A 27,560-nucleotide genomic window follows, 5' to 3' on the forward strand; every position below is an offset into this window, starting at 1 on the left:
ACATGTGACAAACATCACATCACCCAGCAGACAGGGACCTGATAGCTCAGGTCAGAAGCTATAATAACCCTTAAGGCCTACCCTAGTGGACAATGTAAGCCCTGCTTCCCCAAAGCTCCACAGCTCACTTTCAACCAAGCATTCAAACCTGTTCCTTCCGCGGACTGGAAAAGATTTCTCCAACCTTCTAACCTTCTAGAAGCTTCCTACAATCTGTTTCTCACACACCATTTATTCATTTCCAAAGCCAGCAACACAGCATCTTCAAATATGTCTGAGTTTGCTTTCGTCGTCCCGTATCTTTCTGACTTTTTAAAAATGGCGGGGCTGGAGAGGTGGGTGTTCTTCCAGAGGACCCCGGTTCAATTCCCAGCACCCACATAACAGCTAACAACTGTCCGTAACTCCAGGTTCTGGGGTTCTGATACCTTCACACCAATCCACATGAAATAAAATTAAATAATAAAATAATTGTATTGAGACCACCGGGGTAATCCAGGATGATCTAAAGACCCTGTTAGAACGACACACCTTAGCTCGTGAAGCCCTCTGCCCACGCCAGGAGGGTCCCCTCACCCAGTGCACAGTAATTAACACGGGAACGTGTGTTTGTGGCGGTTTACATTCCCATCTCCCCTCGTGAGGCGAGGGCTGCATCTGCACTTACCCACTTGAATGAATGAGTCAACGGCAAATGAGGGGCAGGGGCAAAGAAACAAACAACCTAGTAACATACAATGACTATACTTTTGTGTGACAGTCCCGGAGTTTCAGCTTCTGTAAGTGCCAGCCATCTTTCGAGACCTCCGGCCTTGTGTTCTGTGAAGCGGCTTCCTTACCTCTGTCTCCACGCAGTATCTGTTCCCTTCAGGATCCAGTGGCTTCTCGTGGTTTTTGCGCCTGTCCCACGAGGTATTCCCACGGTCGTAACTAGAGACTTCACCGCTCATCCTCTCTGCCTCAGTTTCCTCAAGTGTGACAAGCTTGGCGGGATCAGTGTGGCGCTGGCGGCGGGCTGTGGAGAGGCAGGAGGCGGCCACGGGAGGGCGACGCAGACCGCGGACGAGCGAGCGGGCGGGCGGGGCGGTGTCTGGCGGGAGCGCGGAGGGACGCGCGACCCCGCGATGGGCCCCGGGGCGCGGCTGGCGGCGCTACTGGCGCTGCTGGCCCTCGGGGCAGGGGACCCCGCGGCCGCCACCGCGAGGGAGGACACCTTCTCCGCGCTGACCAGCGTGGCGCGCGCCCTGGCGCCCGAGCGCCGGCTGCTGGGGACACTGAGGCGCTACCTGCGCGGGGAGGAGGCGCGGCTGCGCGACCTGACCAGGTGAGGGCAGCGCGGGGGCCCGGGCTATCAGGATGGGCTGAGACCCAGTGTGACTTCCAGACCAGCGTTACGTTCTGTGCAGTCATATGCAGTAACGGTGCAGGGGATCCTGAGACAGTTTGTGGGGGAGTGGGGGAACACCTTGTGAGAGCGCTCTCTCTCTCTCTCTCTCTCTCTCTCTCTCTCTCTCTCTCTCTCTCTCTCTCTCTCTCTCTCTCTCTCTCTCTCTCTCTGACAGTTTGTGGGGGAATACCTTGTGAGAGCGCGCTTTCTCTCTCCCTCCCTCCCCTCCTCTCCTCTCTTCTCCTCCCTCTCTTCCCCTCTCTCTCTCCTTCTCTCTCCTCTCTCCTCTCCTCCTCTCCTCTCTCTCTATCTCTCCTCTGTCTCTGTCTCTCTGCCTCTGTCTCTCTCCTCTCTCTCTCTCCCTCTCTCTCCTCTCTCTCTCCTCTCTTTCTGTCTCTCTCTCTCCTCTCTCTCCTCTCTTCTCTCTCTATCTCTCCTCTCTCTGTGTCTCTGTCTCTGTCTCTGTCTCTCTCTCTCTCTCTCTCTCACACACACACACACACACACACACACACACACACACAAACCGGATCTCCCCCCCCCAACATGTCCAAGTTGGTACACTGTGGAAAAGGGTAGCTTGCTGATCATGGAATCCAGCTGAATCTCACAAATGCTGTTGTGAGTGACCCCAGGCTTCCTGTCACCTTACCACAGACACAGTAGGACGGTGAGGTGACCATTTTGGCTCTTCTTTCTCTTCCCACAGGTAAAAGGTCTCTGAATGTAAATTGGAGCTAAGAGGTTATATGTGTGTGACAATATCTGACTCCAATATGGCGAAAAGCTGTTTCAGGCTAGGTAATACTGAGGGTAGCGTGCACAGAACACAGCTAATGTTATTTTCTATTCAGTCAGTAAAGTAGTGCCAAACATTAGGATGTCCACTGTGTAAGACGTGGGACACGCTGGGCTGTGTGGCACACACCTTTAATCCCACACTCAGGATCACTGTGGTTTGGAGGCCAGCCTGCGCTACAGAGCAAGTTTCAGGACAGCCAAGGCTACACAGAGAAACCCAAATCTCAAAAACAAACAAAAGATTAACTATACCAACAAAAAAGTGGGACATAGGACGCTAATCAGTGTCAAAGACAAAAAGGAATGTTTGTATATGATGTCACATGCTGTGTGCTTTCTCTGCTTCAGACACTGGGAAGCCCCCAGACTATGAGGAGCTGTGGTTTCCACGTGAATCCAGTCGGCCTTACAGCTTGTCTAGACAGAATGCAGGCAGACCATTTGATTTCTAGCTGTAGCTTTAAACTTCAAATTCTCCCTCATGCCAACACCGGAACCCTCCCTGCTCCACTCATACTGATGTTTATAAGAAATGGTCATTAAGGACGGTCAGTTTCATAAGAGTTGGCTTAGTCCTGTAGTCTGCACTTCAAATAGCCCTCGGTGGTACTGATGACTTGTGTGTGAACAAGCATTTGTCTGGGTGGCGTCATCCAAATTGGTTGGTCACATTCTTACACTAAGAAAAAAAAAGTTCTACAAACATGACGCAAGCTTATGAAAAGCTAACAAAAGAGACCTGTCTACATTGAAGGAGCTTGTTTTAATTCCCAGTGTCCATTCTGTTACGTTCTGGTGCTCGTCTACACTCGCATCCTCTGATATGTCAGGCCCCAAACAGAGCCCACAACCACTCTGTCAGGGGCTGGTGTACAGAATAACCAGGTTTGGAGTCTAGATGCAGGAACTCAACAGTCTGAATTCTCGACTCTATCCTTATCACGTGTTTAAGCTTTAGTTTCCTGATCGATATACAATGGTGATTTTTAAAAAGTAGCACTTATTCCCACATGGTTCTTGGAATGATTGAGTTCGAGGTGAAGTTATTTATCATTGTGCTTAGCGTATAGAAGATTGCTGGACAACTATTAACTTTTATGTCTATTTAAGACTGGCTGATCAGCTGGTGGTGGTGGCGCACGCCTTTAATCCCAGCACTCAGGAGGCAGAGGCAGGAGGATCACTGTCAGTTCTAGGTCTACAGGTCAAGTTCCAGAACAGCCAAGGTGCACAGAGAAACCCTGTCTCAAATAAATAAATAAATAAATAAATAAATAAATAAATAAATAAATAACAACCAAATGAGATAAGTGTAATCCCAGCCCTGAGGAGAATAAGGCAGGAAGACTACTGTGAATTTGAGGCCAGGCTAGACCACGGTGAGACCCGGTTTCAAATAATGCTTTTAAAACTGCTATCCTGTCAGCCTTATCCACTAACTGACATTCTAAAAGATTAAAAAAGAATTAAAAAAACTCCTAGATTCTTTTCTCAGATGATTATGAACGTTTAATTTTGTCAAACTCAATTTGATGTATTAGAGGCTACGATTCTGTCCAAGTCTTGCTCTAAAGCCCAGCAAAATGTTTGCTTTTTAAAAATGAGAATTCAGGCAGTTTTGGCTCATTTTTCTATAGTCTCAAGATGATGATTTTATATAAGTTGAAATGTTATTTCTAAGGTCCTCAGCTTGTATTTTTTTGCATTTCCAAATCAGGAAATGAGCAGGGAAGTGTGCTGGTTAGGGTCCCCGCCACTGTACTAGCAGGGCTCACAGTCGGCGTGTGTGTAGCCCATCTCCAGCATATTCGTGTTCCTACCATTTAAAAACTACAAAGAGTGGAATTATTTCTGAGCTCAGAATGAAGCATTCAGAGTGTCTCAGAAGAACGATGACAAAGCCATTTCTCAATCTTAAATGAGAAACATGGACTTGATAGAGCCCATGTATTGCGGTAGAATAGTCTACCCAGGATGCTTATTGCAGGGATTGGGTTGCAAATTTTATGTGCAGATCCTTGAAGGAAGGAATCTGATTTTCCACTCTCAGCAGCATTTGTTAAAGCAAAAAGCCATTTGGGAAAGTCTGAGGTTTGCCGTCAGCGTCCCGTAACTCAGTCTCTGAAAGGGAGCTGTTTGCTCAGAGGCTGGGCGTACAGCCAAGTTTTGCATTCCTAGCCAGCCTCAGATATCAGTCTATAGATTTTTTTCCTTTCTTTCCTGTGTGGAAGGGGGAAAAGTCATATTTGACCACGGCATTTCTTGATGTGCTGCAGTAAAGAGCAAACCCCTGGTCTAAGACAAACCACAATGTGACGTGGATGCAAGGAATACAAGGTGTAGACAGAGCTTTGATAAGATGATTAACGTGGAATAATAGTCACTCCTGTGCCACACTTCTTTCCCTTAGGGCCTCTGGTAGTTGGGTGCCTATTAAACATTTGTCCTAACAGGCAGTCTATAGACCCTAACAGGGAGTCTGTTTATTCCATAGTGGAAAAGGCAATGGGAAGGAATGGCAGATGTGAAGTGGGAAGACCTCAAGATGTCCTCTAGACTAGAGCAGCTTTGTCACCTCCCAGGACAGAGTTGGTTGGCGGCTGGGTTAGAATAAGTCTTAGGCCGGCTCCCAGCTCCTCTGTGTCCAACTATCTTGTAAAAATCACGCTGTGCTCAGCCTCAATTGTTCCTGGACTCTACTTTTCAGGCTGGACTTGGCTCGGACTCACACTTGTACACTTTTTTCTGTCTAGCAGTTCGCTAAGTGGTTCCATATGGAGCCCAAGCAGGAAAGAACGGGCTGGTTTGGATTTGGAACCCCAGAGAGGCAGCTCACGAGCAGCCCCATCTTTGGGATAGGAGACACCATGGGACTTGACAGGCTTCTGTGTCTCGCTTGAGTCGCCCAGGCCCAGATTCTTGTTCCTTAGTTTGTGCTGAACATTGGACTTTCTGGAAGCTTCAGAGCAAGTACATTGTAAGGATCCAGTAGTCATCAAAATATTTAAACACCTTTCAAGAAGCAGATCAGGTGCCTCTTCCAGGAACCTACCCCATCACCTCTGACGTCACAGCTTTGTGTGTTCAAGGCTCTCTTAGTGTAATCACATTGACTGTTATTTGTTTCATGCTTTTGTGTCCCTTCCAGACACTAAGTATTGGGCATAGGGCAATAAAGGAAGAAGAGAACTTTGTGCCTATAACTCTTTGAACTGGACTGTGTCTTACCTGTGTATCCCTACATACACAGGTACCTATTTAGTGTAGTGCCAGATATATTGTCACTAAATGGTCTACACAGACTTAGCCAGTGAATAAATGAATATACCCACTTTTATGTATTTATAGCTTTCACCTCTTTTATGCTTGCCTCAATTTTTTAGTTGAACTATTTACATGGGTTGCAAGAGGTTCAGGATTTCCATTTCCACACCACCACCTCCCCATGCCTAATGAAGTGAGGACTACAGGCAGGTACAGCTGTACCCAGCTCTTAATTTCAGCTGTTCCCATGCCAGCCTTCCTGGGATGTAACGGTTGGGTCTAGAGGTGAGATAATTCTTTATCGTTTCTTCCAGATTTTATGACAAGGTGCTTTCTTTGCATGAGGACGCGACAGTCCCTGTAGTGAACCCTCTGCTTGCCTTTGCTCTCATCAAACGTCTGCAGTCAGACTGGAGGAACGTGGTGCACAGTCTGGAGGCCGCTGAGAACATCCGAGGTAACAAGGAGAGTTGCAAAGTACGGAGAAGCTTCTAGCTGCTGACTCAGCGTAAGGAGAGAGATTCTGCTGAGTTACAATGAGGATTATTTGTGTTCTTAAGCCCTTTAAAGTCTATAAAGTTGGTCCCCTTGCATATAACTTCATGATTTTAGATTGGAAAATGTCTTCACATCTGTTACCTCACTTGATCTCCACTGCAGTCAAGTAAAGAAGTGTGTATCTACCCAGTTATGTATGTGTATATATGTATGTATGTATGAATGTATGTATATATGTATGTATGTATTTATGTGTAGAAATTTGTGGCCTTCTAGTAGTTTCTACTTCAAACTTTTAAATAATTTGGAGGCTGGGATACAGTCCTACTACTTTACTGTGCTTGGAGGCTGGGATACAGTCTTACTACTTTACTGTGTTTGGAGGCTGGGATACAGTCTTACTACTTTACTGTGTTTGGGGGCTGGGATACATACTACTTTACTGTGTTTGGAGGCTGGGATACAGTCTTACTACTTTTACAGCCCTGAAGGATGGTTATGAGAAGGTGGAGAAAGACCTTCCCGCTTTTGAGGACCTTGAGGGAGCAGCGAGAGCCCTGATGCGCCTGCAGGATGTGTACATGCTCAACGTGAAGGGCCTGGCCCAGGGTGTCTTCCAGAGGGTCACAGGCTCCTCCATCACTGACCTATACAGTCCCAGGCAACTCTTCTCCCTCACAGCGGATGACTGCTTCCACGTAGGCAAGGTGACATGCAAAGAGGACCAACTACTGAGGTCTACCTTCTTATGGATTAGCTGTGTCTCAGCTGTCTTTGTGTATTCCCTATGCTTGTGGTAAACCTTGAAAATTTGATATTGCTCCTTTTTTCAGAAGTGGAAACCAAGGTTCAGACAGGGTAGAACACTAAGACTGCATAACACAAAGTAACAGAACCAATTTTAAGCCTTGTCTTTTAGCTCTAAATCCCATGCTCTTGCTATGGGAAAGAGAAATCATCAGATATTAAGACATTCTTGAGCATGAATAGCTTTTCTCTATTTCTAAAAAGGTATCACGTATCCCAGGCCAGTGTTAAGCTTGCCAGTGTCTTCCTGCCTCCACCTCTCCAATGTTGAGCTCACACAATGCCCAGTTTCGGCAGTGCTGGGGATCAAACCCAGGGTCTCATGCATGCTAGTCAAGCACTCTGCTAACTGAGATACATCCTTCACATATGAAATGGTTTAATTAAAAATGCCAGGATGTTGGACATAAATTATGTGATGCAGAAGAAAGTTTCTGTCCTGCTCCGTCCCGCAGTTGTTCAGTCCCAAAGAAACACACAGAGGTTTATATTAGTTATAAACTATTTGGCCTATTAGCTCAGGCTTATTATTAACTAGTTCTTACAAGTTAAATTAACCCATAAGTCTTGTCTATGTTTAGCCATGTGGCTTGGTACCTTTTATCAGTAAGGCATTCTCATCTTACTTCCTTTGCATCTGACTGGTGACTGACTCTCTGCTTTTTCTCTTCCCAGAATTCTCCTAGTCTGGTTGCCCCACATATGCTTCTTGCCTGGCTACTGGCCAACTAGCATGTTATTAAACCATTATGAGTGACAAATATTTACAGTGTACAAGAACATTATCTCACAGCAAGGCGAAAATCACAACCTAGGCTGTGCGCATTGATATTACTTGAGGAAATTAGACCTCAGGAATCTCCCATAGGTGTATTTAGTTAATTTTTGTCATACTGAGTTGTTTTATAATATACTCTTTGCCAGCCTTAGCCTTCAAAATGCATAGGGTCTATTATTATTATTGTTATTATTATTATTTTGGTTTTTCGAGACAGGGTTTCTCTGTATAATAGTCCTGACTGTCCTGGAACTAGGTCTTGTAGACCAGGTTGGACTCGAACTCACAGAGATCCACCTGTCTCTGATTACGAGTGCTGGGATTAAAGGTGTGCACCACCACTACCCAGCTTAATTAATGGTTTTGTTTTCCTTTTGAAGATGCTTCCTGAAGAAAATTGTTATTGTTTCCTCCTGCCTGCCCACACCAAGTTCATTAGCAGATTTAACAGTGGACTTCTTGGGTCCCAGTTCCAAGCTTGGGGAATTAGTTTCTCGGATCTACACACAACGACCCTCTCTGCTTCCTGTTTCTCTCTGTGTGGTCCTGAGCAGAACCACAGCCCAGTCGTGTGCATGGCTAGTTCAAGCAGCTGGGTGCACAGTACCAGCAAATGCTTGCTAATGAAACATCTTGACTATATATTGAAAACTTTAAGTCATATGCTGAAAATTTAGTAAGCCAACTTCCTGAAAGTCTTGCTGGAAATCTTTATTTCTGTATTTATTTAAAAGACCATGCATTTCAAATGTAAGGGGAAATACATTTTCAAATTTGGCTATATTTATTTACCAGGTTTTCCCTCTCATTCCTACACCTTACTGCTCTCCGGGTTACCAGTGTCCTCCACCAAGCAGGAACTGAGCTTCTGAGGTTGGCTTCTTCACTCTGCAGCTTACGCTTTGGGATGTTGTGTGTATTGGTAGTTCATTTAAAAGGATTTATTTACTTTATTTTGTGTGTATAAGTGTGTTGGTCACATGCATGTCTGTGCACCACATGCATGCCAGGTGCCTTCCGAGGTCAGAAGAGGGCATCAGATCCCTGGAACTGGAGTTACAGATGGTTGTGAGCCTCCATAGGAATAATGGGAATTCAACCCAGGTCCTCTTCAAGAGAAGCCTGTGTTCTTAACTGCTGGGCCATCTCTCCAGCCTGTAGTTCATTTTCGTTGATCTATGGTGTGGATAAATTGTAAACTGTTTATTTAGGCTCTTGTTGGTATATCCTCAGACTGCTTCCTGTCTGAGCTGCCGTGAAGAAGCTGCTATTAGCATTCTTATTGTGTCCCTGGCTACTTATTTTTGTTGTTCATTTTCCTTTTTGTCTCATTCTGTAGCCCAGGTTGGCCTCAGCCTCCCACATCCTACATGGCATAAGCATCTGCTAATGTGCTCACTGCTTAAATTTTCAGCTAGTTTTTTGTTTCTGCCACCTGGCGTTTAATTTTTTTCTTTGAAAACATGTAACCTCATGCTTTTTTTATTTTGTTTAAAATTTCTGAATATTTAACTTACTAGACATTTTGACATGTTTGAAAGAATTCCAGTTATGTCAATCTACCATATTCTAGAACTTGAAAATCCCCATGAAAATATCAGCAAAATGATTAGGACTGGGATGTAGCTCCCTAACACACATGGAACTCTGGGTTTATTCTCCAGCATCACATACATACACATACATTATACCACAAACATACATACCACACACATACATACATGTACATACCACACACACATACATGTACATACCACACACATATATATATGCATATATACCACACACATAATCAAATACATATATACATACTACACACATACCACATATACACACAAAAATACCACACATACTATGCATATACATATTACACAATACATACTACATACATACATAACACACATACACGTATATATCACACACATGTATATACATATATACCAATACATCACAAATACACATATACATACTATACACATACATATACACACAAATATACCACACATACTACACATACATATTGTACACACATACATACTACATACACACATACCATATACACTGTCCCCACATATATAGATATCACATACCACATGCACATTTCATAATACACCCATATACACATATACCACATCCACACATATACCACATAGACACACTATATACCACATAATATACCACACACATATGAATACATATGCCATGCATACACATGCATACATACAGCAAACACAGAGATATAAATAAACATACCATACACATGTACATATTCACACAACACTCACAGTTAATTTGACAGGGAAAAAGTTAGGTTACTGTTGTTAATATTATTATTATTCAGTTCACCTTTTGTACAAATAAGAAATGTGTAAAGAACCAACAAGACAACAACCCAAGCTAAAGGCAGACTTGAGAAAGGAACCGCTCTATTGTTTGGCATGCACGTTGGTGGCAACTCTAGGTCCTGCCCTGATTGGCAGTCACACCTCAGTGAGATCATTTTGTAAGAGTTGTTCCAACTCGGTGACCTTATAATTCCATGTTGCTTCAGTATTGACTTCCAGGAAACTCTCCCCAAAGGTCTGATGTTCTACTTAGCTGTAAGCTGGTAAGGAGACAGGAGCTAGGTCTGGCACAGGCCGCCATGTTGTGCTGTGCTCCAGCTTTTAATCAGAACGGACAACATTCCCAATATCTGCCCTCGTTACAGTGGCGGATGTGCTGTATTGTGGTGATTGGTGTGTTCGTAGTCTCCAGGATTCAGTGCTCTCAGGAGAAGAAGCCCACATGCTCAGTGACCCACTGGGCTCCTTTTCCTTCTTCAAGAAAGGTCTGTCTCAGGTGCTACTCTGTAACTCTGCTGAGACCCCAAGCTCCTTCCTTCTCTATGCCTCCACAGTACATTAGGCATCGTAAAGCCTTAAAGCCCTGGCACCATTCTGACCCACAATGCACATACTTGAGTTCATCTGTCTGTCTCCTAGATCATAAATTTCTCAAATGCAAGAATCCCATTTTCTCTCCATAAGTACAATGTCATATACTATTACTAGATAACAGATATTAAATGGAATAAAATTAATTAGAAAGTAAAGCTAGGCTTGTGGGGGTCCAGAGGCCTCATCCTGGGAATAATCAGATGATTTATTTTCTGACTGTGGACTAAAGCTGTGGCAGCTGTGTCCCTGCAGGTGGCCTACGACATGGGGGACTACTACCATGCCATTCCGTGGCTGGAGGAAGCTGTCAGTCTTTTCCGAACATCTTATGGACAGTGGAAGACGGAGGATGAGGCCAGTCTGGATGACGCCCTGGATTATCTGGCTTTTGCCTGTTTCCAGGTATTAGTGTGATGAAACTCATTTTTACCACAAGCAGTACAATGTTCTACATCACTTTCTGGTTTGTTTCATCTTCCCGGGGGTACCAAGTGTAAGGCCATTATTTTATTATCACCATAGATTTAATATAAGTAAATCAAGCTCCTAAAAAATTCTTAAAGTACCAGGGAGCTCATAGAGGCAGACTTAGAATCCATGTCTGAATCTAAGTCTAGAGTGCTAACCAACACATGGACCACTTTGCTGTCTTCATCTCTCACTTACTTGTTATAACGGCAGCACATAGGCGTTTGATGGGACCCAGTCAATGGAGAACACCCTGCACTCTCACTGACTCGTGGCTCATCGCTGATAACATACCATAACGTTGCCACGAAGGGAGGAGTTTGATTATCCTCTCCTACCTGACACTGAATCCAGCTGTGATGTGGTCATTGGCTGCAGAGTTGACATCTTCGTTCCATTGTACCAACCTGAGGCCTCCTGCAGCTCCCATCTTCCCTGGGTACTGTTGATCTGCTGCCTGCTGTGTCACACATGGACATCCCTGCCCTAAATATGGCAGCTTCCATCTTTCTGTATGACTAACCTCATTTCTTACCAATTGTACAGCCTCGAAAGTGCTTGAAGTGGGTGGGTTTCGGTGGTGTGATTTTTTTTAATCTCATATATTTTACAATGTGATTATTATTGCTTTTATCATTAGAGTGACATTTTAGCATGCTAAAAGTTAAAGGAATTCTGTTTCTGTATATTCCTGTCAACTGGTCAGTTTTCTGCAGCAGAATGCAGTCTTCCTATGTGGAATTTGCTTCCTCAGACTTAGGTGCCTCGACCATAATGAGGCTGCATGGCTAGAGACAGCTAGTTCCTACACATCTGACCATATTCATTTTTGTTTTTCTTTTGCTTTCCTCCCACTCTCTAGACTCTGGGAAGCACTAATCCTGGAGAATAAGAATAAACTGTATTTTGCTAGAATTTCTCAACTGCTCCTCTTTTTCCTCCTCCTCCTTCTCCTCCTCCTCTTCCTCCTCCTCCTTCTCTTCCTCCTTCTTCTACTTCTCTTCCTTCTTCCCCTCCTCCTCCTCCTCCTTCCCCTCCTCCTCTCCTCGTTCTTTTTTCCTTTTGGTGGTACTCGTGGATTAAATTCAGGCACATACTCAACAAGCAATTCACCACCAAGCTATGCAGCAACCCAGCCACACTCACCCTGAGTTTTCTTTCTCCCTTTGCTGGTGAGAGTGGTAATAACATATTGGTTAATGAGGAGATTTGATTTGTAACAGGGCTGCAAAAACAACAACAGCAAAACCCACAAATCTTATGCATTTCTAGCCCATTGCCTATTTCAGTGAACCTTATTATCTACTGCAGTAAGAATATTTTATAGTTTTTAAAACTGGTCAGTGATTAGATTAGAGAAACTATCTTTATTTCGGTTGACATTTTCTTTCTTTTCTTTTTTAATAAGGCAGGAAATGTTTCATGTGCCCTCAACCTCTCCCGAGAGTTCCTTCTCTACAGTAAGTGACACTAAGGCATACATTACCCATCTCACTTCTGCCCGACCTTTAATTCTTCTTGCAAGTGAAGTCTAGTGTGTGTGTGTATGTATGTGTGTGTGCACGTGTGTATGCACGCATGTGTGTATGGGTTTGCACGTGTGTGTGTGTGTGTGTGCCAATGCACATGCCTATGTTCATGCATGCAGAGACCAGAAGAGGACACTGGGTGTCTTGCTTTATTGAATTTTATTTTTGCTTTATGAGTATTTTTATATGTAGGAGTATTTTGTCTGTCTGTATGTGAACCACTTGCATGCCTGATTCCTGAGAAAGTCAGAAGACATCAGATTCTCTGGAACTAGAATTACAGACAGTTTTGAGCTGCTGTGTGGGTGGAATCGAACCCAGATTCTCTAGGAGAAAAATCAAGGCTCTTAACCACTGAGCCATCCCTGCAGTTTCTCTACTTATTTTTGAAGATGGTCTTTGATTGAACCTGAAGTTCAGGGCTTTGTCTAAGCTGTCTGGCTAGCAACCTCCCAAGGTACCACAATCTGTCTGTCTTCACCCCCTAAAGCTGGGATTTCAAGTACAGGTGGGTGGCCTTGTGGGTGCTGGGTCCCTGAACTCAGGCTCCCTTGCTTTCACTGCAAGCATTCTGTGAGCCACCTCCCAGGCCTCAGCCATTCTTTTTTATTATTCTAGTCTCGTTTTATTTATACACAGATCATTGAAAGGGAGAAATTCATGAGTTAGTTGGAAAAATGCTTAGAAGATGTCAACCTGCCCCTTCCCAACTTGTTCTTTTGACGGGAACAAGTTTAGAGCCAGGTTCTTCAGAGGCGGTTTGGAGACCCAGGTTTTGGAAGGAAACCCAGGAATGAATAAAGTCAATGTGCACTGTGTCTGTGAGAAGGGAGTGAATCAGAGGGCTGTTCACTTCTTTGGCTGTTTACTGAGAGCTATCAGTTCTTCCCCTAAAGCCAGAGCTCACTTGGCTATGCAGGCATCCTGCCCAGTCCGGCTTCAGCCCCTTCAGGGAATGCTTTATGTCAACAGCAAAAGGAGAAGATGCTGAGAAGCTCAGCTTCAAGATTTCTGCATAAAATTTCTAGATTTTCCTTTAAGTGTTTAGCTACTCAAATAATATGTAAAGTCACTATTATCACCAAATGTTTAAGGGCTTCTTTTTAAATTTTTATTTCATTTTATGTGTGTGACTGTGCACCATGTGCGTGCTTGGTGCTCATGGAGACCAGAAGAAGGTGTCAGGTCCTCTGGAACTGGAGTTACAGATGGTTGTGAGCCACCATGTGGGTGCTGGTAACTGAACCCACATGCATGAGCCTCTGTGGAGTGCTTTTAAACTGCAATTATTTGTAACTTTTAAATGAATCCACCTAGTGTGTTTGGTCCTCCATTTCTGGGTTTTGTATCCATGAATTTAATCAACTTTGTATAAAAAAATACTGTGTCTGGTCAAAAACAATAGCCTTTTCTGTCATTATTGTTCCCTAAGCAGTGCAGTGTAACAATGATCTCCTTACTTGTGTATAATAAATATATTATGCTAGGTATTATAAATAGAGATGATTTAAAGTATGTTGGTGGTGTGCATAAGCTTTCTGCAAACACTATACTATTTTATAAACAGGATCTGAGCATCTGTGGATTTGGGGGATCTAAAGGGATCCTGGAATCATCCACTGAGAGAGAGCTTTTTTCTTTCTGATACCTTGACAAAGAACAGGATTTGGAAGTAACTCCGTGACCTGGAAACACAAGAGTAATTAGTAGTATAAAGAATTTAAGCAGCTGGGGTGGTGACTCTTATTGAAGCACTTAGCTTGCAAGCGTAAGGATCAGAGTTTGGACTGACTGAAGCCCACATAAGATGCTGGGTGTGTGTGATATCCGACTTGTAATTCCAGGCTTCAGAGGCAGCAGGGAAACAAGAGATCTCCAGAACAAGGTTACTAGCAAAACTATATAAATCCAGCAGCTCTGGGTTCAATTGAGAGACCCTGCCTCAGTGAATAAGGTGGAAGAGCAATGGAGGATGATTCTTGACAATAGTGTCAAGCCTCTAATGCATGTACATCCTTCCGTGTGTGTGTGTGTGTGCGTGTGTGTGTGTACGTGCGTGCATGTGTGTGCATATGTGTGCCTGCATGTACGCATGTGTGTGTATGCGTGTGTGTATGTGTGCATGTGCTTGTGTGCGTGTGGGCGTGTGTGTGTTGTGCATGCGTGCATGTGTGTGTGCGTGCATGTGTGCACATGTGTGTGCCAGAGGCATCCAGAAGAGGGTGTCAGCTGCCTTGGAACTGGAGTTACAGGTGGTTGTGAGCTGCCTGATGTGGGTGATGGGTACTCATCTGTGGTCCTCTGAAAGAGTAGAAAGCATTCTTAACCACTGAGCCATCCTTCAGCCCCTGGAGGAATTCTGAGGATCATTCCCAGAGATCTAGTGGAGCTGAGAGTGGATATGCTTACAGTTCTCCAAAGACAGGGAGCTGGGGAGATGGCCCTGGTAAGAGCATTTGCTGCACAAGCATTTGTTCCTGTGTTTGGATCCTAGGCAGCCGTGTAAAAGCGGGCATGACCCCCCCGCCCCCACCGCCCCCCCACCGCCACATACACCCTGCCTGTAACACCAGAGCTGGACTTGGAAAGAGTGGGTACAGAGACAGAAGAAACCCGAGTAACTCCAGGGTCAGTGAGAGACCATGTCTCAAGGGAATAAGGTGGACAGCAGCTGAGGAAGACACCCAACATTCTCTCTCTCTGGCCTCCAAAAGCACACACAAGGGCTCACCCTCTGCCACATACACACATATGCTCACATACATGTAACACCCCCCACTCTGTGAGCACACACACAAATATATATATATATATATGAAGAACAGTTTGGGCCTGTACTCTAGGTGACGACTGAGCTTCCTTCCACTGCTCTTGCTTGCCATGTTCTCTTTCAAGTAGTTACTGGATGCTGTGCTCCAGGAGATGAGCCTAGCACAGTATCTGGCATAGGACACAGTTTTAAACATTTATTAGTGAACTGGTAAGTGAGTGGAGGGATGGATGGGTGAAACTTCTTTTCTAACATGGAACTGACCATCATGGTCCCCTGTCTAAGCATGAGAGCAGCCATCCCTCAGGTCCAGCAGACACAGACCAGTCAGCTTTTAATGCCAGATGCTCTTTCAGGGGACAGACACTGACATGGGATGTTATTTAAGTCGCTCCAAGAAGGCTTGCTCGCTTTATTTTTTCCCTCCCTCCCTCCCTTCCTCCCTTTTCTTTCTTCACCTTGTAGCCCTGGCTGGCCTGGAACTCACAGAGCCCTCCTGCCTCTGTCTCCTGAAAGCTGTGGTTAGAGACTTGCTGGCACACCCCACAGCAGGAGCTCTCGAGCATTCTTCCTGGGGCCAGATTTGTTCATCTGTGTGGTTTCCTGTTTGGCTCTCCCCCAGATCCAGGTAATAAGAGGATGGCCAGGAACGTGTTGAAATACGAAAGACTCTTGGCAGAGAGCACTCGTCAGGAGGTGACTGAAGTTGTCATTCAGAGACCCAACGTGCCCCACCTGCAAACCAGAGACACATATGAGGAGCTATGCCAGACCCTGGGCTCCCAGGTGGGATCCTTCAGAGAAAGGGAAAGGGGCTGATTGGCTGGAGTTGGGATAATTTGAGGGGAAAACTGATGCCTTAAAGGCAATATAACTTACCAAAAAACACCAAACCAGGGGACTCAATCTTCTGTTACCCCCCAATTCCAGTTTTTGTGCTGTGGCTCCCAGGAGTCTTGACCTTTCTTTTTTTACATCGACTCTACTCTTTCCTTCCAGCCCAAACACTACCAAATCCCCAGCCTCTACTGCTCCTACGAGACCAATTCCAGCCCCTACCTGCTGCTCCAGCCCGCCCGCAAGGAGGTCATTCACCTGCGGCCCTTTGTGGTTCTCTACCATGACTTTGTTAATGATGCGGAAGCTCAGAAAATCCGAGAGCTTGCTGAACCCTGGGTGAGCATCCTCAAATACCCTTTGTATCCACACATGCCTGGAGAACAGATATCTGGCCTGGCAAGACTCTTTCTTAGGCCAGAAGTTCAAAATGCCACCCATTCTGTAAGGCCAGTCAGCAGCGGGGAAAATCATGGCTGTACTTGTCTCTAGTGGGAAAGGATGCCGTGCCAGCGGCTTTAAGAGACATAGGATATATAGCTATAAACAGTTGTCAATATCCAGTCAGTAGTGTGCTTGAGACATGAATGTATCATTAGATATCAATCAAAGGGATCTCAGAAAATATAAATGAGGTTTTCCTCAGTGACAACTTTTCCTTATGATTAGTAGAAGAAAAGAACTTGACAGGGACAAGGAGTGAAATACTAGTACACATTTACAGAGCAGATGTCGATGAGCTGATTCAACTTCATGACTCTGTTAAAGGGGAAACTGAGGCCCAGAATGGGGAACTTGTTTGATAAAAGTAAACATGTAGCTAGAATCGGGACTGTCACTTTGCTGTTCTGTCTTTTAATAAGCTCAGGCTGAGTTACGCTTCGTAGTCAGCGACCCCTGAACCTTGGAGACAGCGATGGTTTACCACATCACATGTTTGTGTGGGATTGGCTGAACGTACGCTGTAGCTTGTCTCCAATCCAGATTGGAACCCAGCCTGGCAGAGTAGCCACCACTGGGGATTTACCAGCCTCATGGAAGGGGGAGTAAGACAGAAATGGCAAACATGAGCTGGATTTTAAAGCTTCTGTTTGGAAGTACCACATTTCTTCCAGACACAACTCTGCAAAGGCAGAGACAGACAGATTTCTGTGAGTTGGAAGACAGTCTAATCTACACAGTGAATGCCAGGATGGCCCCTGTCTAATCCTTCATAGGGAAGGAAGGCTCAGCAAGTGACTGTGCTAAGCTGGTGCCAGTGGGGAGGAATGTCTCATTGCCCTGGCTAGGGACTGTGGCAAATATCGGGAAAAGGCAGTCCCACTTCCGTAAGCCAGTTGTACTTTCTTTAAAGGCACAATTATTTGGTGCAGAATTATTTATTTTTAACCAGATGCCGTGTGTGCTGCCCATCCAATGAGACATTTAGTAATTCATCACCAGAACACAGCCTGCCCAGACCTTTTGCTTTAACAGAGGTGAGGAAGTTTTCCTCCAGGTGAGGCAGTGTTTCTCAGCTGTGAATCTTGACCCCTTGGGGGTCAAATGACCTTTTCACAGAGGTTTCCTAAGACCACCAGAAAACACAGATGTTTACATTATAATTCAAAACAGTAGCAAAATTATAGTTATGAAGTAACAACGAAAATAATTTTATGGTTGGGATCACCACAATGTGAGGAACTGTACTAAAGGGTTTCAGCGTTGGGAAGGTGGAGAACACTAGCGTAAGGGGAAGTGCTGTGATCAGATGTGCTATGAGGCGACCTGACCAGAAGCAGCAGGGAGCCACAAGCTGCATCAGTCCTTAGAACAGCTCTGTTGCCATGGTGATGGGACAGGTGACCCATCCAGAGATGCTCACCGAATCCTTCACTTCAAGGTCATCTATTTGGCATGCACAGACCTTGCCACACCCCTTTCGCAACCGCTCAGTGGTCTTGTTCACGCCTGTCTGGCCTGTGACTATTTCAGGAATAAGCTGAGAGCTTGTGGGAGGGCTGTCTGCCTCCTTTGCACCATTCCTCTGCAGAAGCCTCCTCTCCCATCACTTCCCTCTCTATCTGCCCCCTCCCATCCTACTCAAGGCCTCAGGGGAAACCATGTACCTCCCATGGACCCCAGTACAGACCGCAGCCGCAGTCTGCTTTACAGGGCCGCATGACTAAAGTAGCCCGTCTCTGGAATCAAAGCTTTTGGTACCAGCTGTAGAGCAGTTCATTTTTATGTTAATTCTGCCATTTATGGATTGGCTGGTATCACTAGACATTTTGTGGGTTAGTGTCCCATCTCCCTACCCTATACTATGCTCATTGCTCCCAGGTCATTTGTATTTTGTCTCATGTATGTGATGTGTGCACTCATTTGTATGATGACAAATTGAATTTGAAGATTTTCTTTTTTTCGTTTTGTTTTGCTTGTTTGTTTTGGGTTTCTCTGTGCAATAGCCCTAGTTTTCCTGGAACTAGCTCTGTAGACCATGCTGGTCTCGAATTCACAGTGATCTGCCTGCCTCTGCCTCCTGAGTGCTGGGTTTAAAGGCGTGCTCCACCACAGCCTGGCTTTGAAAATTTTTTTTATCAACCACCCATCTTATTTTTTTGAGACTTCCTCTCACTGAACCTGGAGCTCATTAATCCAGGTAAGCTCACAATCTAGCCAATGAGCTACAAGGCTCCACCTGTCTCCACCTCAGTCCCCACAGGAATTACCACACCTGGCTTCTTAGGGGAATGCCGGAGATCCACAGGCATGTCCTCCTGCTTACACAACAGGCCCTTTACCGACTGAGCTATCTCCTAACCCCTTATTTTTATACTTTGAGAAAGATTTTGTTGTGTTACCCTAACTGACCTCAAATTCCTGGGTTCAGGGGATCCTCCATCTCAGCCTCTTGAATGTTGAGTCTATAAGCAAGCAAGTGCCACTTTGCCTGCTTGAACTAATCTTTGGAAGTTAGAACTGACTTCCTAAATCCCTTGTTTAAACTCTTGAGTGCTGACACAGCTCTGTAGCCTGACTGTGGCTGAATCCTTCCACTGTATCTCTCCCTTTGCCCTTGACAACCCAGCTACTTGTCTTTTCTGTAAACAGGCCTCTCTCTCTCCCTCCTGCCTTCTCTCTCTCTCCTTCCTTCCCCGTCCCTCCTTCCTTCTCTCTCCCTCTCATCTATCTATCTATCTATCTATCTATCTATCTATCTATCTATCTATCTATCTATCTATCATCTTTATTTATGTATGTATTTCCCTTTCTCCCTTTTTCCCTCTGTTCTTTCTGTCTGGAATGTGTGGAACATTCTACTCTTGACTTGTTTCAGTCTGTATGATTGCAGCATGAACGTGGACATTCTGGGAAGGCTTCGAGCCTCTCAGAAGAAGGGGCTGGAGACCTTCCTCTGTACATCCATAGCAGCCCAGGCTTGCCATTACAACTCCATCAGTCTATGAACAGAGACTTTGTAACACAGTGCCTTGCTTTAAAAATGAATGATTTGTTTGTAGACAATAATGAAAGGACTGTGAAAGAATTAGGCACAAAGTAATTCTGTAATGGGGGTAGAATTTTTAAAAACATTGATTCATCCTAGAATAACAGAAGATGACATCTCTCCCCTCTCTGTGAATGGTTTTAGAAAGGAAAGAGGTGCCAGGCAGTGGTGATGTTTGCCTTGAGTCCCAGTACTCAGGAGGCAGAGGCAGGAGGATCTCTCTGAGTTTGACGGGGGAGAGGACAGAAGCACTACTGGTCACCCATACATCTAGTAGTACCCAGCCAAGAAGAGCTCCTGAGAGTCCATTGCTGTTATGTGCCTATAGATGAGGAAATGAGTCTGAGGAAACAGAACAGGCTTTTCCGAGAAATCTGCCTGGGTTAGCAGCGGGGGGGGGGGGGGGGGGGCTGCTACATCTGCAAAGGAAAAGGGCTCGGCTATATGACGTTCACGAAGCAAAGGGTTTCAGTTGCTTGTGGTTCATGAGGGGAAGGGTTTTGGTTGTACACAATTTATTGTTCTACTTCATCTTAACTTCTCAGAGACGGGCAAGAATGGGAGAGCTGGGGGACTCGGCTTCGTTCTCTCAATTGTCCCTTTAACCATTTCTGAGCACCTCTCCCTGCCAGGATGTCCTTGCCCTGCAGAGGCTGATTCAGATGCCAGAGACAGAAGCAGACACAGCCACAAGAGCTCATTTCTCTGTCCCTAGAACTAAGAGTTTGCAATAAGGAGATACTTTTTTTTTTTTCGAGACAGGGTTTCTCTGTAGCTTTTTTGGTGCCAGTCCCTGACCAGGCTGGTCTCGAACTCACAGAGATCCGCCTGCCTCTGCCTCCCGAGTGCTGGGATTAAAGGCGTGCGCCACCACCGCCCGGCTAAGGAAATACTTTTTTAAAGATGGCATATAAATGCTATATACAGATGAATTCAACACAAAATGGAAACAGTTAAATTAGTGACCTCAAACCTATGGGTTTTTTCATAAGCCTGGCGGTTGCAGCTTAACAGTGAGCTCTGTAGGGCAGGGCTTTGCTTAGGATTCTTTAGAAGGAGCAGGGTCCCCTGAGTGCACACCTTTGTGGTTGGACGTGTTTGTTTACTTTGAGAGACATTAAGTTTACTCTGTGAAAGCTCCAGAACTGATACTGTGATACAAGCCGAAATGAGAAATGGCTATGCTCCTCCCCAACTTAGGCTCACAGGTACAAAAGGAATTCTGTGCATTTTTGTACCACACACGAAATACACTTTAAGGAGTAAGGAGCTGGTGGATGTTACGCTCTAGAGAGAAGCATGTCTGTGACCTCAATGAGCCATCCCTTTGCACCAGAACCACCTGGTCGTTCTCTTGTGCTTCCTACCAGCTCCAGAGATCCGTGGTGGCTTCGGGGGAAAAGCAGTTACCAGTGGAGTATCGCATCAGCAAAAGGTAGGAAGGCCCAGCCTGGGGCTGAGGGCACAGCTGACTGCTAGGTCAGCAGCAACCTTTCTTGGGATGGCTCGTGAGCCTGTGGTTCATGTGGGAAACGATTACGAGAGACCGTTACACCCTGCCACCTAGTGCCTTCACCAAAATGCTGTATTGTTTGGAGAATAACTAAGAAGTCACCAGGAAAAGGCTTGGAAAAAACTCCACCTCAGAGCGGAAAACACACGTCTGGCACTACTTCCCAGAGTGCGTTCCTACACACATCTGTAATGTGTGTTCCTACACACATCTGTAATTTGACTCTGCAGACTCCGCTCCACCTCCTGACTCCTAGACAAAGCTTTCTGAGCAACGTGTAGGCCACAGGCAGGAATGGACTCCCTGGGCCTGCTGGCTTCTCCAGGAGCAGGCTCCAGTTGGCACCCAGACTTATCTTACCTATTCCTTCCCTCCTTTCCTACCCTCAGCCATGTATTTGCACAGTGAGTACAGGGCTGGAGAGAGAGTGAGAGGAGGAATGTCCATCACAGCCACATGAGAAAGTGGCATCAACCTCCCAGAGAAAGGCTAGACCTCTAGGCTCATGTCCTTGTCCTCTGGGAGGGGACATGAGAGACAAAAACTTTGGTTCGCTTAATTTATTTTGTCTGGTACATTTAGGGACTGTGTATGCTACATATTGCTGTGAGCAAAATCCCAGCAAGAAACAACTGAAGAGAAGGGTTGGCTTTGGTGACTAGCTGGAGGGGATACAGTCCATCGTGGCCAGGAAGGACTTGGTGGCTGGTGGGTCCAAGGTGGCAGGAGTGGGGAGTGGAACCTCTTCACCTTCTCACATCTCTGTGGAGCAGAGATAAAGACTGGGGCTGGAAGGGGGACTGGGGTATGATCCTCAAGACCCACTCCCAGGTTCTACAACCTCACAAAACAGCATCACCATCTGGAGACCGAGTGTTTAAACACATGCACCCGTGGAGAGCATTCTGCAGCCACACCATCAGCAGGGACATTTGAAAAAGCAGTTCTCTAAGCCCTGGAATATCTGCCTAGCTGTGTGTGCACCGTGTGCATACATTAAAGCCAGAAGAAGGTAGTTACAGACAGTTGTGAGTTGCCCAACCACTGAGCCATCTCTCCAGCCTCTGTGCCTTTTTTCTTTGAAAGTAGTGGCTAATTTTGTCCTGGGTATCTTTGCAAATCTAGGAGCATGTAATTTAATAAATAATCTGAGCGTAAAAGTATGTGGAACAAATTAACCTGTCAGGGTGTCACTGGCCGTGCTTAGAGAACATGTCCTCATTTTTCTAGGGGCCTCAATTCTGATTCTATTTATTTTACATTGTAAAAACCTCAACAAGATATTCAGGAAGTGTCTGAATTGGGCTTTGACCTGTTCTGGTTTGCCCAGAGTTGAAACTCCCCTGGGTACCATAGCTGTCACCAACACACCTTACAGAACATCTCCATGAGTGCTTCTCCCACAGATTTCTAGAATATAGAAGTAGATGCAATAATCACCCCCATTGACAGAGGGGCACACTGGCCCTTGGAGAGGTTAGAGGTTAAGTATTGACAGTACCTTGCAGAGATGAAGAACTGTCATTACTGCTTTAGTTTCTTCCTCCCCCACTTCTCCTTCCCTTCCTTATCCCCCACTTCTTTGGTTGAGGTATCAGGGTCTTGCTGTGTTTCCCAGGCTGCTTTTGAACTCCTGGGCTTAAGCCACCTTCCCACTGTCCCACCTCAGAAAGCCCACCTTTCTGGGGGCTGGGTGCACACCACCACACCCAGAATACTTTAAGTCCCTGCTGTTTTTATGGTACTCTGCCTCCTCTGTTGGAGATGTCTTCATAGTACAGCAGTTTTAAGGATAGGGTTTTGTAATCTTCAGCTCTGAGTCACAGTCCTGAGTTCTGCGAGCTTTCACTGGGCTCAGCTCAGTTCTCGCCTCAGAGAATGTTAGCTATGTTAATGTCGAAATCGGAGGCCACGCACACTGGACTGACTCAACATGAGGGATGAGTAAGTGACTAGACATTCGTGGCTACTTCCCTCTAACTGACTTGATTTATTTGTTTATTCATACATTCATTCATCCATCTGTCTCAGGGTTTATATTGCTGTGAAGAGACACCATGGCCATATTTCCATAAAGGAAAAGATTTAATTGGGGTGGATTACAGTTTCAGAGGTTTAGTCAGTTAGCATGGTGGGACATGGAAGCATGCGGACAGACATGGTGTTGGAGGAGTTGAGAGCTCTACATCTTGCCCTATGGGCAACAGCAAGTGAACTGTGTACCACACTGAGCGTAACTTGAGCAAAGCAGACCTCAAAGCCCACCCCCACAGTGACACACTTCCTCCAACAAGGCCACCCCTCCTAATAGTGCCACTCCCTTTGGGAGGTATTTTCTTTCAAACCACCACACCAGCTCTTCAGTCACAGACATCATGCGGTCATTTCCAGCACCTGATGACTATTGTTCTAATCCTTGCTGTGTTTTAGTGCCTGGCTGAAGGATACGGTTGACCCAATGCTGGTGACCCTCGACCGCCGCATTGCTGCCCTCACAGGCCTTGACATCCAGCCTCCCTATGCAGAGTACCTCCAGGTGGTGAACTATGGAATCGGAGGGCATTATGAGCCTCACTTTGACCATGCTACGGTAACGATGGGATCAATGGCCAGTCTTCTGGGGTAGGGAGCCAGTGTGTTCTTCAAAACAGAGATCTGGAGGGGTTCTCAGAAAATACTAAGGAAGAGCCTAGCACAAAAGCTTTGGTTTCCAGGATATTTGAAAGCCTTGGTTTCACCTGATTACTGCATACACTGTCTGCCACCACCTTCCTCTCCTCCAGAATTTGAGTGGAAAAAGAATCCAGGCTGTAATAAAATTCTATCTCCTACTTCCCTTGGGGACTTTTCCATGAGGATTGTCCTCAAATCCCTCTCCTTTCTTTATGATCTCAACTACTCACCATATTGTCAGTAGCAAATATTTTTGAGGAATAAAACATGGAAATAGCACAATGAAACCTATGAATACAATTAATATGCTGATATTTTTAAAATGAGGAAAACACATGAGATACACAGGTGATCAATAAACTAATGAAAAGATTCACAACATCATGGGGAAAAAGACCTCCCTGCAACTGATTCATAGCTCCAACTTTATCAAGATTCCAGGAACTTTAAAAGTAGTATTCAAGTGACTGGAAAGACAGTTCAGGGATCATGTGTGCCGTGCAAGCATGAGGACCTTGCATTCGAATCCCTATAAAAACCACAATAAAAAGCAACCAAGCCACAGTAGAACAAATCCATAATCCTAGTACTTTTAGGGCAAATGGGAGGTGGAGACAGGAGAATCCTGGAAGACTTTGTGCAGCTAGTCTGGCATATGCAGCAGGCAAACAACAAAGATCCTGTCTCAAGATGGAAAAGGAGGACATATGACCAAGATTGTCCTTTGTCTTCCACTTGTGCACTGTGGCTTACACTTACACACACGCACACACTTCATACACTTACACACACACTTCATACACTTACACACACGCACACACTTCATACACTTACACACACGCACACACTTCATACACTTACACACACGCACACACTTCGTACACTTACACACACACACTTCATACACTTACACACACGCACACACTTCGTACACTTACACACACGCACACACTTCGTACACTTACACACACACACACTTCATACACTTACACACACACACTTCATACACTTACACACACACACACTTCATACACTTACACACACACACACTTCATACACTTACACACACACACACTTCATACACTTACACACACACACTTAATACACTTACACACACACACTTAATACACTTACACACGCACACACTTCATACACTTACACACGCACACTTAATACACTTACACACACACACTTCATACACTTACACACGCACACACTTCATACACTTACACACACACACTTAATACACTTACACACGCACACACTTCATACACTTACACACGCACACACTTCATACACTTACACACGCACACACTTCATACACTTACACAAACGCACACACTTCATACACTTACACACACGCACACACTTCATACACACTTACACACACGCACACACACACACACACAGAGAAAGAGAGAGAGAGAGAGAGAGAGAGAGAGAGAGAGAGAGAGAGATGAGTACACAAAGAAGGAAGCCATTCACAAAAGACTTCATATTTTATGGTTCTATTTACACAAAATTTTAGAAAAGACAAAACCCAGAGACAGAAAGTAGATAACCAGGTTTTGTGGGGACGTGGTTGATTATAAACCATTATTTGCTGGTGGAAATTTCTAAAACTAGATTATGGGCAAGAATGGGCAACTGTTAAAATTTGCTAAAATTCAAGTAATAGTATTTACAGTGAATGAATTCTTTGGTATGTAAGTTATATTTCAGATTGTTCCTTGATTAAAGAATGAGTGTGTACCTTGGGCAAACTCTCTGGAACACCAATCTTATGATTCAATATTTCTCTAAGATAATCATCTTCTATATTTTCTTTGTTTTACAGAGAACCTAAAGCACAGAACCTCTTGTCTAATTTTTCACCTTGACAATTATTTGTTTGATTTATATAGAATCCATTCATGTGCATATTCAAAAAAATTAATGTCCAATTAAACAGTATGTTGAGTAGTTGGCAGCAAAGGTGAATACACACTCTGGTTGGTGTAGTTCAGGGTTATAGACTGTCCTAGACACCCTCATTTTATCCCATTGTCTGTGCTAATGGCAAATCTTGGCCGTCACTCTGGTATCATTTACACAAAATAACCATCTGCTCTATTTCTGCCTCAGTCGCCAAGCAGCCCCCTGTACAGGATGAAGTCTGGGAATCGAGTTGCAACATTTATGATCTATGTGAGTCTCGCTCTAAGAGAATCAGGGCTTCTTGCTTATGTGGCTAAGTGGACTATTTTATCATATGAATTTTCAAAGTGATTTCACCTGGTACTGAACACAAAAATTTTCTAAACTTCAGACAGCATTATTTTGTTAGGCGTAGACATAAGTGATACTAGACAGGTTTCTACCCTTCAAGAGCTTGCAGTGCGAAGGTCTAAATATGACCTTGCCTAGGCGGTGGGTCAGGGTAGGGAAAGCTAGGAGACCATGGGGTTTTCACAACACAGGAAGAAGATACAGCTGTCTCCCACCTTAAGGTCTCAAAGCCTAGTTGGTAGTGAAAAGTATGGATCAATCCATGAACCTGTGGACCTGTAGGAGAGAGAGCAGAGAAAAGAGCAGTTTAGACTCCAAGAGGAGAGAGCGGGGAGATGGAAAGTCGGTAAGTACCTCTGATAAGCAGTGGAAATCTTTGTCCCGTCTCCTGTAGAGTCCACACCCTTAAATAAAATACTGAAGTGATCAGTTGGCCTCTTCTTTAAGTCCCTAGCCTGGTCCCACAGGATTCAGTCCCGGCCTTCATCCACCTCAGATGATGAAGTTTAGCTTTATCTACACAAACTTGTCATATTCTAATCATCTGACACTTAGAAGAGACTATTAGAAGCAATCATTTATTGGGGAGATTTATTAATGCTTCTTGGTCTTTGGCTAAGATCACTACTATCAGTGGAAGGGTCAACATGCTAACTACAAGGGCTCTGAGTAAGCACCCCAAGATGAAGGCCTGGCTTCAGGCTCCTCTTAAGAACAGACACTCTCTGGGCATGCTCTCTTCCCCGAGGGCTGGTTCTGATCTCCACAGCACAGCCAGGAAAGGCTGGCATTCAATATTATCACTATGTTAATGATTTGAATGTGTTTCCCAGGGGCCCAGTTGCATTCTTCCCGTAGCAAGAGAATGTCATCTAGAAAGTGTTATAGAACTCTGTGTCTGTCACTGTTTCCTACCAAGCAAGTATGGGAAAGAATGTATGAGGCCAATCAGTGTTGTAGGAGCCTAAATGGGCCCAGTTATGTCTAGTCCTTGCATCTTTACCTTGATATAGATGTCAGTAGTTTCCCAGGACAGTTGTCAAGGTTGTAGAAAACACAAGCAATATGGCGGGGAGAGAATAACCTTTAAGAAGTGAAGAAAGAGGAGGACTGAGTAGAAAGCCAACTGGTTAGTGATTTTTCTACTCAGACTGGACGTACAATCATGCCAGATAAGACAGTTTTAATCATAGGACTCTGATCAGAACAAGTGAGACCATATACTTGTAGAGACTTAGTATAAAGCCTGCCATAAACACCAACTATTAATCAATGCGATCTGTGACTGTATGTGTTAAGATGACGGGGGCTGTTATTTTAATACTTTTACATATTAAAATATTTATATTATTATTATTGAAAGTAACGAAAAAAATCCCTTTATATTAAGAAAATACATCCAGAACTGAGATTTTTCTGTCAGTAGAACATTTACCTTCCACGGTACTGCGGAAGAACCTATGTAAAAATCTAGGCTCAGAGACCAGTGCTGGGGAGACAGAGACAGGCAGATCCATGGGGCTCAGTGGCTAGCTGGA

General features: G+C 44.8%; 1 protein-coding gene across 2 annotated transcripts in view; it reads left to right on the forward strand.

Annotated features, from left to right (window-relative positions):
• Positions 1 to 1,113: 1,113 nt before the first annotated feature.
• P4ha3 (prolyl 4-hydroxylase subunit alpha 3) overlaps positions 1,114 to 27,560 on the forward strand; it is a 29,400-nt gene continuing 2,953 nt past the window's right edge. For both annotated transcript variants that reach the window (XM_075952570.1, XM_075952571.1), the window contains exons 1-10: positions 1,114 to 1,324; positions 5,767 to 5,909; positions 6,434 to 6,657; positions 10,727 to 10,876; positions 12,351 to 12,402; positions 15,864 to 16,027; positions 16,241 to 16,417; positions 20,939 to 21,003; positions 23,512 to 23,671; positions 25,879 to 25,941. In XM_075952570.1, coding sequence (XP_075808685.1) covers positions 1,125 to 1,324; positions 5,767 to 5,909; positions 6,434 to 6,657; positions 10,727 to 10,876; positions 12,351 to 12,402; positions 15,864 to 16,027; positions 16,241 to 16,417; positions 20,939 to 21,003; positions 23,512 to 23,671; positions 25,879 to 25,941 — 1,398 coding nt within the window. In that variant the 5' untranslated portion in view covers positions 1,114 to 1,124. The remainder of the gene's footprint in view (positions 1,325 to 5,766; positions 5,910 to 6,433; positions 6,658 to 10,726; positions 10,877 to 12,350; positions 12,403 to 15,863; positions 16,028 to 16,240; positions 16,418 to 20,938; positions 21,004 to 23,511; positions 23,672 to 25,878; positions 25,942 to 27,560) is intronic.

This window comes from Microtus pennsylvanicus, chromosome 18, assembly GCF_037038515.1.
Source record: "Microtus pennsylvanicus isolate mMicPen1 chromosome 18, mMicPen1.hap1, whole genome shotgun sequence".
Classification (NCBI taxonomy): Eukaryota; Metazoa; Chordata; class Mammalia; order Rodentia; family Cricetidae; genus Microtus; species Microtus pennsylvanicus.